The following is a 13,426-nucleotide window of genomic DNA, read 5'->3' on the forward strand; positions in this document are numbered from 1 at the left end:
CTTGACCTTGCAAGCTTTCTCTTAACGCTTGGATGAACTTTTAGCTCAAAACTTGCAACCAAATCTAAACAGTAATCAAGTGCAACTTAATATCCTGTTACACCTGTAAAAATTATTTTACAAATTTTTTTAAAGAAATCAGCTTAACTGTTACTAATGGTTATACTTATTATTATAAACTAAAAAACATTTGTACTTAAATACTGACCAAAATAAATAAATAAGTTAAACACTTAGTTAGCATTGTAAACACTTAAAATAGAGCTGTTTTTAAATATCAGCAATTTATGTAGCATTAAGTATTGTGTAAAAAAAGTAAATTACGTTATCTATTTACAAAAACATTAGTTATGGTTAATTTATAATCATTCCTTGTTTATTTATTTAATTTTACCTGATGCAATGTTTGCATTTATTTTTAATGTTTTTTCCACATTTAAAGTGTGTAAAGCAAAATAACATTATGTCTTTTTTATTATTTAGTTTTGATAAATACCACTACCAAACATTAACGAAGGTTTAAATTCAATTATAAGCTTCGTTCAATTATCATCAAAAATAGTATGTGTGTTTATAATAATATTTAAAAATATATCAAACTACTTTTTCGAATATTTGTTTTAAAAATTTTTTGTGGGTTGATTTTTTTTAACTTATGATTGATAAAGAAATGCTTACAAGTAGAAATATTATTTTAAATTACTTCATACTTTATCATTTATGCGTTTACTTTTCAGTTGTATTTTTCAAACATTTGCGATTTCTGTACATTATAAACTAACGACTACGAGCGTGAACTTAGCTTAAGAGCGTTTTTTTAGGAATTTTATAAAAATGTCCAAACTTAAGACCCAATTATGACCATATGTGAATAGCTAATTAAAAGCTTTTTTACCTGTCTAGAAAGTACCTTTAACATTAACTCAATATCAAAGTTTGCTTGGCTTTGGTTTCGAAACCCTATGTCTAGTTTTGTGTAGCACTAAACTTTTAATGCTAGAAATTCAATTTCTATAAACCCTGCAAAGTTAATACTGGCTTAACAATAAAAATTACGTACAGTTGTACAAAACAGTTTGTCAGATTGCATATTTATGAATTTAAAAAAATATTTTTTTTTTTTTTTAAACAGCAAAGCTATATTTAAATAGAGGTAATAGTTCTACTAAATCAAATATTATTCAAATATTACACTTATTAAATTTAAATTGTGTATTTCGTTATATAAAACTTTTAAAATTCTATTATTAAAAAAATCATTAAGTACAAAAGTGGTTTTAATTTTAAAAATGCTGTGCTAAACTTGCGAGGCTAGAATTTATTAATAATTACGTAATTTTATTATGTAAATATGACACATAAACAGTTCATTGACTAAGCAATTTACGTTACTAAAAAACTACAAAATACACTATATTATTTTTTTTTTCTAAAAATTACTGTTTTAAAGGTTAAATTAGCAAAATTAGTTTTAAAATATGAAGTTTGTTTCATAATTCTATGAAATATTATGCCCTCTGCTCTATCATAATCTATTATGCCCCCTGACTCAGGGGGCATAATACTGAGGGCAGAACTAAAAATATTCAGTGAGTTTAGAAAATACTTATCTTGTTGTTACTATTATTATAATTACTACTATTATTATATTCATTATCATTTTTTTATTATACTCTTACCACTGAGTTAGTTTAGAAAGTATTTATTGTAAGATGAGATTCTTTTATTTAAGTTTGGAAAGTCTTTCTCTAGTTTTTGTTGTACTTTGACCTAAATATATGTAATTTTGTTTAAATTTGCTCTAAGGTCGAGTTATTAAATTTTAAGACAAAAAAATACCTACCATTAGTTAATTAAAAAGTGATACTTGAAGTTATTTAATAAAGTTGTTCAGTAAAAAATAAACAATATACGGTAGGTTTGAATAAAACTTAATAACCAGATTAATGTAGCTGTTTGCTGTAACTGTATAATTAAAAAAAGTTATTGTAAATATTTTTTCAAACTTTTGATTAAGCGTATTAAACACTTTTAAGACTTTATATAAACGTGATATGTAGTAAAGTATTTTTACATAGAGCGGCTATTTAAAAATATTATACTTTTAGAAGTACATGGTTTACTTTAAGTAAAGAATTAAAGTGAATCATTTACTGAACTTTAATTTTTTTAATAGAAAATTGTGTTCAGTTTTAATGTGCTACTTTATTCAGAGCAAAAATCAAATTAGAAAAGTTAACTTAACATTAACTGTTCTAAATTCTGTTTTACTGAATAATAAATTTTTGATCCGGCCGGATCTGAACTTCAAAATATTTAATGAAAATCAGTTCAAAATACAATTTCTCATTTTTTAATACCTAATACTAGGTTCTGTATAATTCATAAAATATATTAGGTATATGATTTCCGGTTTATTAGTTATTAATCAAATTAATTTTGTTATAAAATGTTGAAACATTTATAGAAACGCTTTTTATTGTTGAAAAAAAAACTTATTTGAAGTTAAAAAAATAAAAGTTAGTTATTAGTACAAACTGTACAACTTATAACATTTTTTTGTTTTCAGGGACGTTCAACTCGAGATTTCATGTTGTTCAAGCCAGTTGTGCAATAGCGGAGGTGCGGCAACCCACCAACCGGAGGTGCGGCAAAACAAACTGGACATTTTGGCTTTTTGATTTCTTGTACTGCTGTAAAGTTTTGGTTTAAAAAGATTTTTTATCGCAGCCATTGAAGACTAAAACGAGCATCGTTGAAAAAAAACAATTAGCTAGTTTAAAGCTTCTTATATTTTTAATTTGTAACTTCTATTTTCATTATTACTAGGTGTTTTTGAAAAATCGTCAATTTTTAAAAATTATACGTTTTTTCAAAAGTTATAAGTCTCTTTGGTTTGTAAACGAAGTGAATAAAATTATTAATAAAGTTCAAGATTGTGGTTTACTTTTGTAAACTATTCCGACGAAAAACAAGTTAAATAAAATTAAATTTAATCCGAATAAAATGTCGACGAATTTCTAACGTCTATAAGTCACCAGAGGCGTAGTAATTTAAAATAAACAGTTAGTTGGATGTTTTTATTTAATAAATAGAGAAAAAATTAACATTATAGACGCATAAAAGTGTTTTTCAAACCTATACATAGGTAAAAATGTTTCGATGTTAATTTAAAAGTAAAATACTTGATAAGGATATTACAAGTAAGACGTCAAAAACTGTTTTTTTAAAGCTTAATTTAATACTCGTTACGTGATATTTTACATTTTACCAAATTTAGCAAAGAGTTTTTTTTTAAATCTTACACAAAACAACTGTTTAACAAAATTTACTTAAAGACTATTTAGATAACTAAGCACTTTAAAAATATCCAGTACAAGAAAAAAAAAAGTTAATTTTAATACTATTTTTTTTTAGTTTGTTATGTTTCCAAATGTATTAAAAATTTTTTAAGTACGATGAGCTTATATTCACAAAGACAATCGGTTTCTGCTACAAATTCTTGCTAAAGTTGTATAAGAGATTTTATTCCCTCATAGGTTTGAAGGTTTTATGTTTCCTGGTTTTATACTATTCCCCTTTTATAAAACCTATTTTGGCTTAATAACATCATTTGTAAGTATGTAGTTTAAAACACTTATTAACTGATATATAAAAGTAGTAAAATTGTCATTAAATCACCCAATTTGAAATACAATAGACATTTTTGAAGTAAAATGTTTAAATATTACCAAAAAACAAACTAAAATTTTTTTTATCCCAAACAGTTTATAGCATAGGGGGGGAGTAAAACTCATTTTTAACAATATGATCTTATATTAATGAGATTTTAATAAGCTACAAGAAGCTTTTTATTGATTTAACAAATTCAAAATGAATTTTGAGATATGGTCGGACGAAGTTAAAGGCAACAAATGGTTTCTTATGGGAGGGGTAAACAAAGACAACAAAAATAGATTATTTCACTAAAAATTTATCTCTTCCTATGTTCTTTGAGATAACTAAATGAAACTTTTAGGAAATGTTCCTTGAAATATTTAAAAAATTCTGTCTAAACAAAATTAAGAAAAAAAATTCTGACAAAAATTCAAAATAAAAAATGATTTTTATGTTTAATTTTACATTAATTTTTATGTTTAAAATATTATATTTATCCTTGCAACAAAACTTTTTAAATATTGTAAGGAAAATTTCCTAAAAGTTTGAGGTAGTTATTTTAAAAAACAAAGGAGAAGATAGATTTTTAGTGAAATAGTCTATTTTGGCTGCGCCTCCCATAAGGATTAACAAGAAGTTATCTGTGTACATACGTATACGTATTACATGATTTTTCAGCAATTTTGTGCAAACGTTTAAGTTTCAAATACTTAATATTTATTTTTAACATCTAAAAATTTACTTATGGGTTTTTCAGAATCCAAAGTTTTTACTGAAAAAGTTTTTGTAATGATTTAATGATTTTTAAAAATAAAAAAATACTTAGAAAAACAATAACTCAAACAACTGATTTAAGTAGGCTAATCAAATGAATTAAGGTTTTTGCAATTTGTATATATATATATATATATATATAAGATGTAACGTTATAAGGCGTTAAATCCTGGAGAGAATTTATTTGAGAATTTATTTGAGAGCAGTGAAACGCCGTTAGTTGAAATAAAGTTTTAGCACAAGAACATCTGTGATATATATATATATATATATACTAATATTATTAAAAATTACTGGTGCTTAAACTAATAATAAAACATACAATTATTATAAAATGTACAAAATTCTAACAGGTTATCAAGTTGCACTTGATTACTGTTTAGATGTGACGGAAAGTTTTGAGCTGAAATTATTGTTAATTCTAGTGTTTAAGAAAATGCTTTTATGGTCACATGCAAGATTATTACAGTTAAGATAAGGAGAAAATTAAGTGCAGACAAGAAATTACTGATGTAATGTTGCAATGTTTCTGATGTAGTTACAGTTGCATTTACTGATGTAATGTTACAATTTATTTAGTTAGACATTTGTCCTCTAGATATTAAATTTGCATGAAGCATAGGAGAATCATTGATATATTGCAAAAAAAACCATGGCTGTCAAATATGTTGTTAAAACATTTGGAAACACTGAAATATCAAGATAAATAAACAACTTTTAATAATTTTTATTTTAGGAGCACAAAGTAAAGATAAGATAACTACTGTTACTTTATAATAATTTTTACATTTTTTTTACAGGCTAGTTAGTAATTAGTTCTTAAACCTCAGGCTAGATTTAACAACTTATTTAAATAGTTAAATCTTTTTAGATTGTAATTTTAAGGTATATAACATTGACTGACTACAAATTTTCGTATATTTATTTGAATATAAGTTGTAAGTTATTAAATTTTCAGACACCCTAAATTGTTTTTTTATTTTTACCAGAGAGTGGTAATCCTAAATGAACAAATATAAACTTCACAGTTATGTCAAAATGACTTAAGTATTTTCACAACAATTATGTTTTTAAATTAAAAATTATACTTGCTAAAATAAATATAGTTAAGTACAGTTTTGATGTTTGTTCTACTTGTATATTTTTATTTTAAATGTTTTAATGTTGTAAACTTACAACCTTAAACTAAAGAGTTAAAAGTTGTATTCAAAACTTTTTCTATAGGAATTACAGTTAATTATTAATACATATATTTTCTTGATCTATTTAGTTACTTATTTTAGTTATATATTTTTACAGTATTTCTAATAAAAATTATCTACTCTATTGATACTGTATGTTTAATAGCTTAATATTTTATTTTATAGTACTTTAAATAATTTGAAAATGCGTTTCAAAGTAAAGAAAATATCAAAAGTTGATAAGATATTAAAAGACAAAGACAACCTAAAAACAGTTGCAAAACTGTGCAATTTTTTAACTAATTTAGACAATGATGAAAATCAAGCTTTTGAAACATTGTTTAAACAGCTAGATATACAAAAAAATATTAGAACCAAGCATCACAAACGTAAAATAAAATCCAGAATTAAAAAAATACTTTGCAAAAATAATAATCTTTTCAAAAATGTTAGTTGTCAGTTAATACATAAACTAATTAAGTTGAGAATCTTAAAGTTGTTTGATGTAAAGCAAATTACAATATTATATACTTATTGATATAAATGTAATTCATTTACAACTTAATTTTTAAATAAAATTTAAGGATGAACTTCCTCCTGTAACTGAAGAAGAAAATGTTAATACCATTGAAGAAAAGGAATCAATTGGAGATAGTAATGATAAAAATGTACACAATGAGCAGGTATAAATTTGTTTGCATAAAAATTGCAAAAACTAAAATTTGTTTGATTAGCCTACCAAAATCAGTTGTTTGAGTTGTTGTTTTTTTAAGTATTTTCTTTATTATTGAAAATCATTTAATTGTTACAAAAATCTTTTTAGTAATAACTTTGGACTCTGAAGAACCCATAAGTAAATTTATATTTAAAATAAATATAAAGTACTTGAACATTTGCATAAAAATTGCTAAAAAAAGTTATGTAATAAGTATACGTATATATACTCATAACTTCTTGTTAATCCCATAAGAAACCTATTGTTGCCTCCAACTTTGACTGGCTATATCTTAAAATTTATTTTGAATTTAAAAATTTGAAAAAAGCATCTTGTAGCTTCGTAAAAACTCAAAAAAATAAGATCAAATTGTGAAAAAGTGTTAACCTCCCTATGCCCTTAATTTAAATTATGAAAATATTTTTTTTGTTTTTGTTTTAGAAACAGATTACATGGTGGCTAAAATCTTGGAATTAAAGAAAATAAAGAAAACTATGTATTTTAACAATTGAGTACTGTGGATAGTAAAAAAGTATGGGTAGTATTTGAATTAAAAAAAAATCTAGAATAACCACGGGGTTCTGAACGAGTTTTTCTTCAAAAGTCATTGATTGAGTTTTTGACTATAGTATTGTATCTTTAATTTTGTTTTGATTTCAAATCAGTAAATATAATTAAGTAGTAAGTAAAGCCAAAAAGGAATCTTTTTTTTTTTCAATTTTATTATATTTTAAAAAAATCGGAAGTTTAAAATAATAATTATTCTCAATAACAAAACAATTTTTATATTTTAAGATTGAATTAAACTCAGGCTTGATGGTGTAAGGGTTCCATACTATTGACTTTAAAACTTTATGAGTTGACTTTTGTAATATTGAAACCTAGTGATTGACCTAAATACAAAAATAAAATATTACAAATTTTACTAGATAAAGTAGAAATTACTCAGTCTCATTAAGTATATATTGTTTATGAGCAACAAAAAAAGCACTTAAAATGTTTTGTTCTAAGACCTGGTGCACAAAAAAATCTTTTGGTTGAGTTGCACACCTTTTGGATACCTTTTAACGTCTTGTCCAGGACTTGTCCAGGAAACACCCAGAATATTTTATTTTTTTTTTGAAAATCACAGGATGGCTCGGGTCAGTTCAGAATAACTAAGGATATTTTTTTTGTTATTATCTGGCTGACTCAGACTGTTTTGGTTTTTTTTTATAAATCAACTCAGGGTATTTTTAAGATTTTTTAAAATTTCACAAACAGATTTTTTCTAAAATTTGTACTAAAGTGATGTTTGAACAGATATATATATATATATCTGTGTACTTTATCTTAGCTAAACCTTTATTTTATGTTCTATTGTTTTGATACTTTGCAATTGTGTTTTGATAAGTCTCTTAGAAAACGTGTTAAGTTTCAAATCAAATAAAACAATACTGATGTCAGAATCAACATATAATATGTAAAAAGGCTTTGCCTTAACAAAGAAAAAGTTAAAAAAGGTATTTTTATATTTTAGTAAAAGAATACACATTTATGGTAAAAAAAAATCATTTTAAACTTTTAAATATTATTATGAAAATAATTGCCTAAAGTTAAATCAAATTGTAATACAACTCATGTTGCATCAATTTTGCAATTTAGGAAAATAAACCTGGGAAAACCTGAATATTCCAACAAAAACTACTAATAAATCAGGAAAAACCTGGAGTTTAAGTACTTTTGCATGCTGAGTGAATAAATTTAGTGTAGATACAACAAATCTATCAAATAGATATGTTTTCCTATTAACTTTTTTATCACAAAAAAAAACATTTAAAGTAGCTTAAGCATCTTTTCAAAATCTATCAAAAACATTCTTTTCTACTCGAGATTAATATATATTTATAAACGGCCAAAAAAACTGTACCTTCAAAAACATTAAAAATTTTCTGAAAAACATGGAAGAAAATGAAAAACCTGAAGAAAATTTGCAAAAATTATTTAGCAACCCTGTATATTTATATTTTTATACATAGTTCAAATTTAGGTTTTAAAACAGTAAAAAAAGTTAAACATTTCTACATATATTAACAAAAATACCACCCAACTTCACTAAATATATAGAAAAAAGAAATTTGCATACAATCAAATACTGTATTATTTTTTTTAGAATGTAGTAAACTTTTTTGAATATAGAATGAGAAAAAAGAAAACTAATATTTCACTTCTGTTCGAGTCTAACAGGTCTAGATTTGTAGAAGCTGCAATTAAATCAAATTTTTTAGAACAACTGCAAGTTAATGAGGGTTGTGCTTTTAATTATTTCTTGTCTAGTATTTACAAAGGAAATTTTAAGTCAAGACAACATAAAAAAAATAAACTAAGGAATCTTAAGACGCTGTGGAAAAAAAACAAAGAACTGTTAACAAAGGAGATAAATGAGGTAAATTTTTTGTTTTTGTTTCTCAGTTCTGATGTCAATATTGGTTTATTTGATTTGAAAATAAACACCCGTTTTAAGACAACTTATCAAAACACAATTGCAAAGTATCAAAATGAAGGCAGATATATATTGTGTATATTGTGTATTCATATATGATTCAAACTTCAGCTTCGTAAAATTTGTATGAAGTTTAGTTGATTTAGTTTAATATTTAATTGTTTTATAACCAATTTTATTGAAGAACTTGATTTCTATTAATTTTTAAAAGTTAAATGAAATTATTAACAAGCTGTTAGAAGTGTATAATAAAATACTGATGTACTTATACTTTTTACTATACTTATGCAATTTTTGTGCAAATTTTAAGTACTTTATATTTATTCCTAATATCTAAAAATCTATATATGAGTTCTTTAGAGACAAAGCTGTAGTTTTATAGGCATTTAACTTAAAAGAACTTATAACACAGTCTCACTTTTTACTTATAGTCATTACCGCACTAACTATTTAAATGTTTAACTATTTAGTTGTGTATAGAAATTTTTATCTATACTTATCATTTGTATTTGAATAGAATAAATAAGTTTTTTTTAAAGGCTTGTTAATAACTATACTTCTTTAATAACAATACTTTAACATATTGTTTTATTTTATTAAGTTTACTATAAAATATTTGTTAACCATTATTATATTTAGATATAAATAAAAACAGAACATTGAACTATGTCAATGCCAAGAAAAAGATATAAAAACTTAGTAAATAAAACTCTTTTAAATAAGAAAAAATTGTTGGAAGAGGCGAATAAGTGTAATTTTTTTTTTACACTGTTTGAGGAAAAAAATAGAAAAGAAGCTTTTGCAAAATTATATCAAGGTCTAGGTTTAGACTTTAAAAAGGCAAGCAAGTATGAGAAAAATCAAATTAACGAAAAATTTAAGAAAGCGTTAATTAGATATAGACCAGATGTAAGTTTATTAAGAAGCTATTAAAGTAACGTAATGATTTATCCAAAAGTATTGTTTAATAATATAAAATTAAAACTAACCAATGACTAACATTAGATTTAGTTGTAAAATTTTTATTTTAATATTATAATATTTATTTAAATAAAGAAAATATTAATTTTCATACTAAGATTGTACAAAAATATTTCTATTTTAAATCGGAATCCCACACACATTACAGATCTACTATTTTACAATATAGTTATTTACAATTTAAACTTGAAAATTAAACTTTATCATTCTAGATGGAATATTAGGTTCTGGAGTTTCATAGTGTTAATTTGACTCTGACCAGTTTTAAAGTGTGTGTATATGGCTCATTCTATTTTTTGATAGTTTTTATTTGGTAATTTTTAAGGTACAGTAACTAATAGAAATAGAAGTTGTAAAATTTAAAATAGAAATTTAAATCTTGTTATGTATATAGTTTTACGCACATGGAACAAGGTTCTGGAGTTTCATTGCTCTAATGTGACTACAGGCGGTTTTAATTTGGGTTTACTAGGCTTCTTTTTTTGTATTTTTTGAGGTACAGTTACAATTTTATAATTTAAGATTTAGAGTTAAATTTTGTTTTGTATATAGTTCTACGCACATGAAACAAGATTCTGGATTTTCATTGTGTTAATATGACTATTAGCAGATTTAAAGTGGGTTTACTAGGCTTTTTCTTTTTTATCATTATTATCTAAATGCTTTAATGTTAGTAAACTTACAATCTATACAGTAAGAAATTGTATGTTTTTCTTATAAAATATATATAGTATTATTACAGATATCACCTTGAACTAACTAATTATTTATAAAAATGTTTTACGATTCTTTCAAAATTATAAGTTTCAAAATTAGAAATTCTCTACTCTATTAATATTATATATTCTTTATTTTAATATTTTTTTAATTTTACGTTTATTAATCTAAAAATATGTGTAAAAAAATATGAATATAAAAAATACCTTGAAATTATCAAAAATTGAGAAAATATTAAAAAATATAGATAACCTTCAAAAAGTTGCAAACCATTGCAATTTTTTGACTAATTTAGACAAAGATGAAAATCAAGCTTTTGAAACATTGTTTAAACAGCTAGATATACAAAATAATATTAGAACCAAGATTGGAAAATAAAATAAAAAGGACAATTAAAATTTTTTTGCAAAAGTAATACTCTTTCCAAAAAAGTTAGTTGTAAGTGTATATATGCAAATAAGCTTAAAGTTTAAATAACTTTTTCCAATAAACTTTATTAGGTCAGACTGTAGACAAATCACCAAGGTGTATATATTTTTAAATATAAGTTGAAACTATTATATAGTTATTTAAAGGAACAAGTATTTTAATATTTATGTAAACTTTAAAGTTAAACTTCCTGTAACTGAGCAACTTATAACTCTGAAGAACCCATATGTAAGTTTTTAGATCTCAAGAATAAATATAAAGTACTTAAATATTTCCATAAAAATTGCTAAAATTAATATTCATTTGAATACTCGACATAAATCACTCTGTTTTTTAATATTTTTTTTTCATAATAAATATTTAATTGTTACAAGAATTTATGTGTAAAATAGCTTAGAACTCTGAAAAACCCATATGTAAAGTTTTAGATCTCAAGAATAAATTCAAAGTACTTAAATATTTGCATAAAAATTGCAAAAATATTGTTAAAAATATAAGTTTATCAGCATTTAATTATGTACTGCTAATATTACTTCTTGCTAACAATAAAAGCACTTTAAAGGATTTTTAGGATGATTCAGAACAGTTTTTTTGACTGAAAGAGTGGCAACCTTTTAAGGCCATAGGGGGGGGTAAACCATGTTTTTTACAAGTTGATCTTATTTTATAGAGTTTTTTCTAGCTTCAAGATGCTTTTTATTGTTTTAAAAAATACAAATTATTTTTTGAGATATGACCAGTCAAAGTTGGGCCGCATAATAGGTTCCCTATTGGAAGGGAAAACTAAAACAGCAAAAAAAGACTATTTCATTTAAAATCTATCTCCTCTTACATTTTGCAAGCAATCTTCTTCAAACTTTCACAGTCTAATCTTTATATAATAGCAAAAAAACGTTACTTTAAAATTTAAAATTTTTTTTGTAAAAATATTTTTTTTCTGAAAAAAAAAGCACTTTTCTTTAATTTTGTGATGTTGGACTCCCCCTATGGCCTTAATTAGTAGTATTCTATAGTTAGCTAAATATATGCGTCCTTACATTCATATTGTTTTATATTTTGTTTTAAACTTTTTGTTTGCATTGTATTGATTCGTATTTGTATTCTAATAAGTTGTCTCAAGAGATGGACAAAGTTTCCAGTCAAATAAACTACTATTTGAGGAGGCTGAAGTTTATACCAATTCATGATGAAGAAATTTAGCCATTTTTCACATTTTATACTTCTAAAGTTCAGCTACTTTGAAATAGCCCTGGTCATATTAAAGTTACACAACTTTGACAGTGTTTTATATACATAGAACTATGTCTCAAAAAAGGTTCGACTGTCAGTTTCGAAAAATTGAAGTATGTATAGAGTTTATAAAAATTCATAATAAAAATAAGTAAAATTCTCAGTTTTCTAATGTTGTGTTACTTTTAAATTTCCCTAGTTTATTTAATACAAGTATTGCATTCAACAGTATAAAGTGAAGTATTAAATTTTAGAACTTTGTAAATGATGCGTTCTTTTCCATAATAAATAATATTAACTATTTTAAAATAAAAAGTAAATAAATATTTTAGAGTTTTTTGACAAAAATTAGTTTTTTGCTCTAGTAAAGTTTATTTGAAAATATCAAAGGTCAAACACTGGAATATTGTTAAAAGACCAAATTTTTATGGGCATATGGGAGTCTACCTTGATTTTTACGACTTGATTTTGTTTTGTAGAGTTTTATCTGAGCTATCAGACATCTTTGACGGCTTCAAAAAATTTAAATTATATTTTGAGATATGAGAGTTCAAAGTTGGTGTGCTCAATCGGTTCCTTAAGGCTCAAATCACAAATAAAGATTATTTCATTAAAATATTGCTTTTCATTCATTTTTTAACTAGGTTTCTTCAAGAAAAAAAAAGCTCATTATTAAATTTTAAATAGATTTAATGCTGGAATTTTTTTAATGAAAAAAAAAAGTATTTAATTTTTATTCTTTTTATTCAAAATTTCTTTTAATTTAAATTTTTAAAATTCCCAGCAATAGAAGTGTTTTAAACTATAAAAGAAATATTTTCTGTAAGTTTTAGGTCTCTAGCTTTAAAAAATATAAGAGAAGATAGATTTTTATTGATTTTTGAAATTTCCAAGAAAATTGACCCTAAAAAATTTGTGGTTCATACGTTTGTATTGGAAATTTTTTACAAAAATTACAATATTGCAAAAGTTAAATGATACTTTTGTATTCTATAAAAACTGGCTTGTAGTTTGTACTTTAAGCTTTTATACGAAAGCCAACATTATTAAAAAAACTGATGGACCTCCCCTATGCCCTTGTTTGAATAATTTGAAAAATAACACTACTATATTTTAATTAAAATAAAATTAAGGATATTTTTTGTTTTATTTTAGTTATTTTAAATGTGTACAGCAATTTTTATCATATGCTTTGTTTTTTTATCTTAATTTGACTAAAAAACAACTCTTTTTTTTTAATTACATAAATATTTGTATAAA

General features: G+C 23.8%; 1 protein-coding gene across 1 annotated transcript in view; it reads left to right on the forward strand.

Moving 5' to 3' along the window:
- Nucleotides 1-5,817: 5,817 nt before the first annotated feature.
- The window catches only part of LOC145829057 (uncharacterized), a 41,606-nt gene continuing 33,997 nt past the window's right edge, over nucleotides 5,818-13,426 (forward strand). Inside the window, exons 1-2 of the mRNA XM_082936795.1 lie at nucleotides 5,818-6,060; nucleotides 6,197-6,295. Of these exons, the coding sequence (XP_082792921.1) occupies nucleotides 5,818-6,060; nucleotides 6,197-6,295 (342 nt within the window). The remainder of the gene's footprint in view (nucleotides 6,061-6,196; nucleotides 6,296-13,426) is intronic.

Source organism: Thalia democratica, chromosome 2 (genome assembly GCF_965202585.1).
Source record: "Thalia democratica chromosome 2, ktThaDemo2.hap1.1, whole genome shotgun sequence".
NCBI lineage: Eukaryota > Metazoa > Chordata > Thaliacea > Salpida > Salpidae > Thalia > Thalia democratica.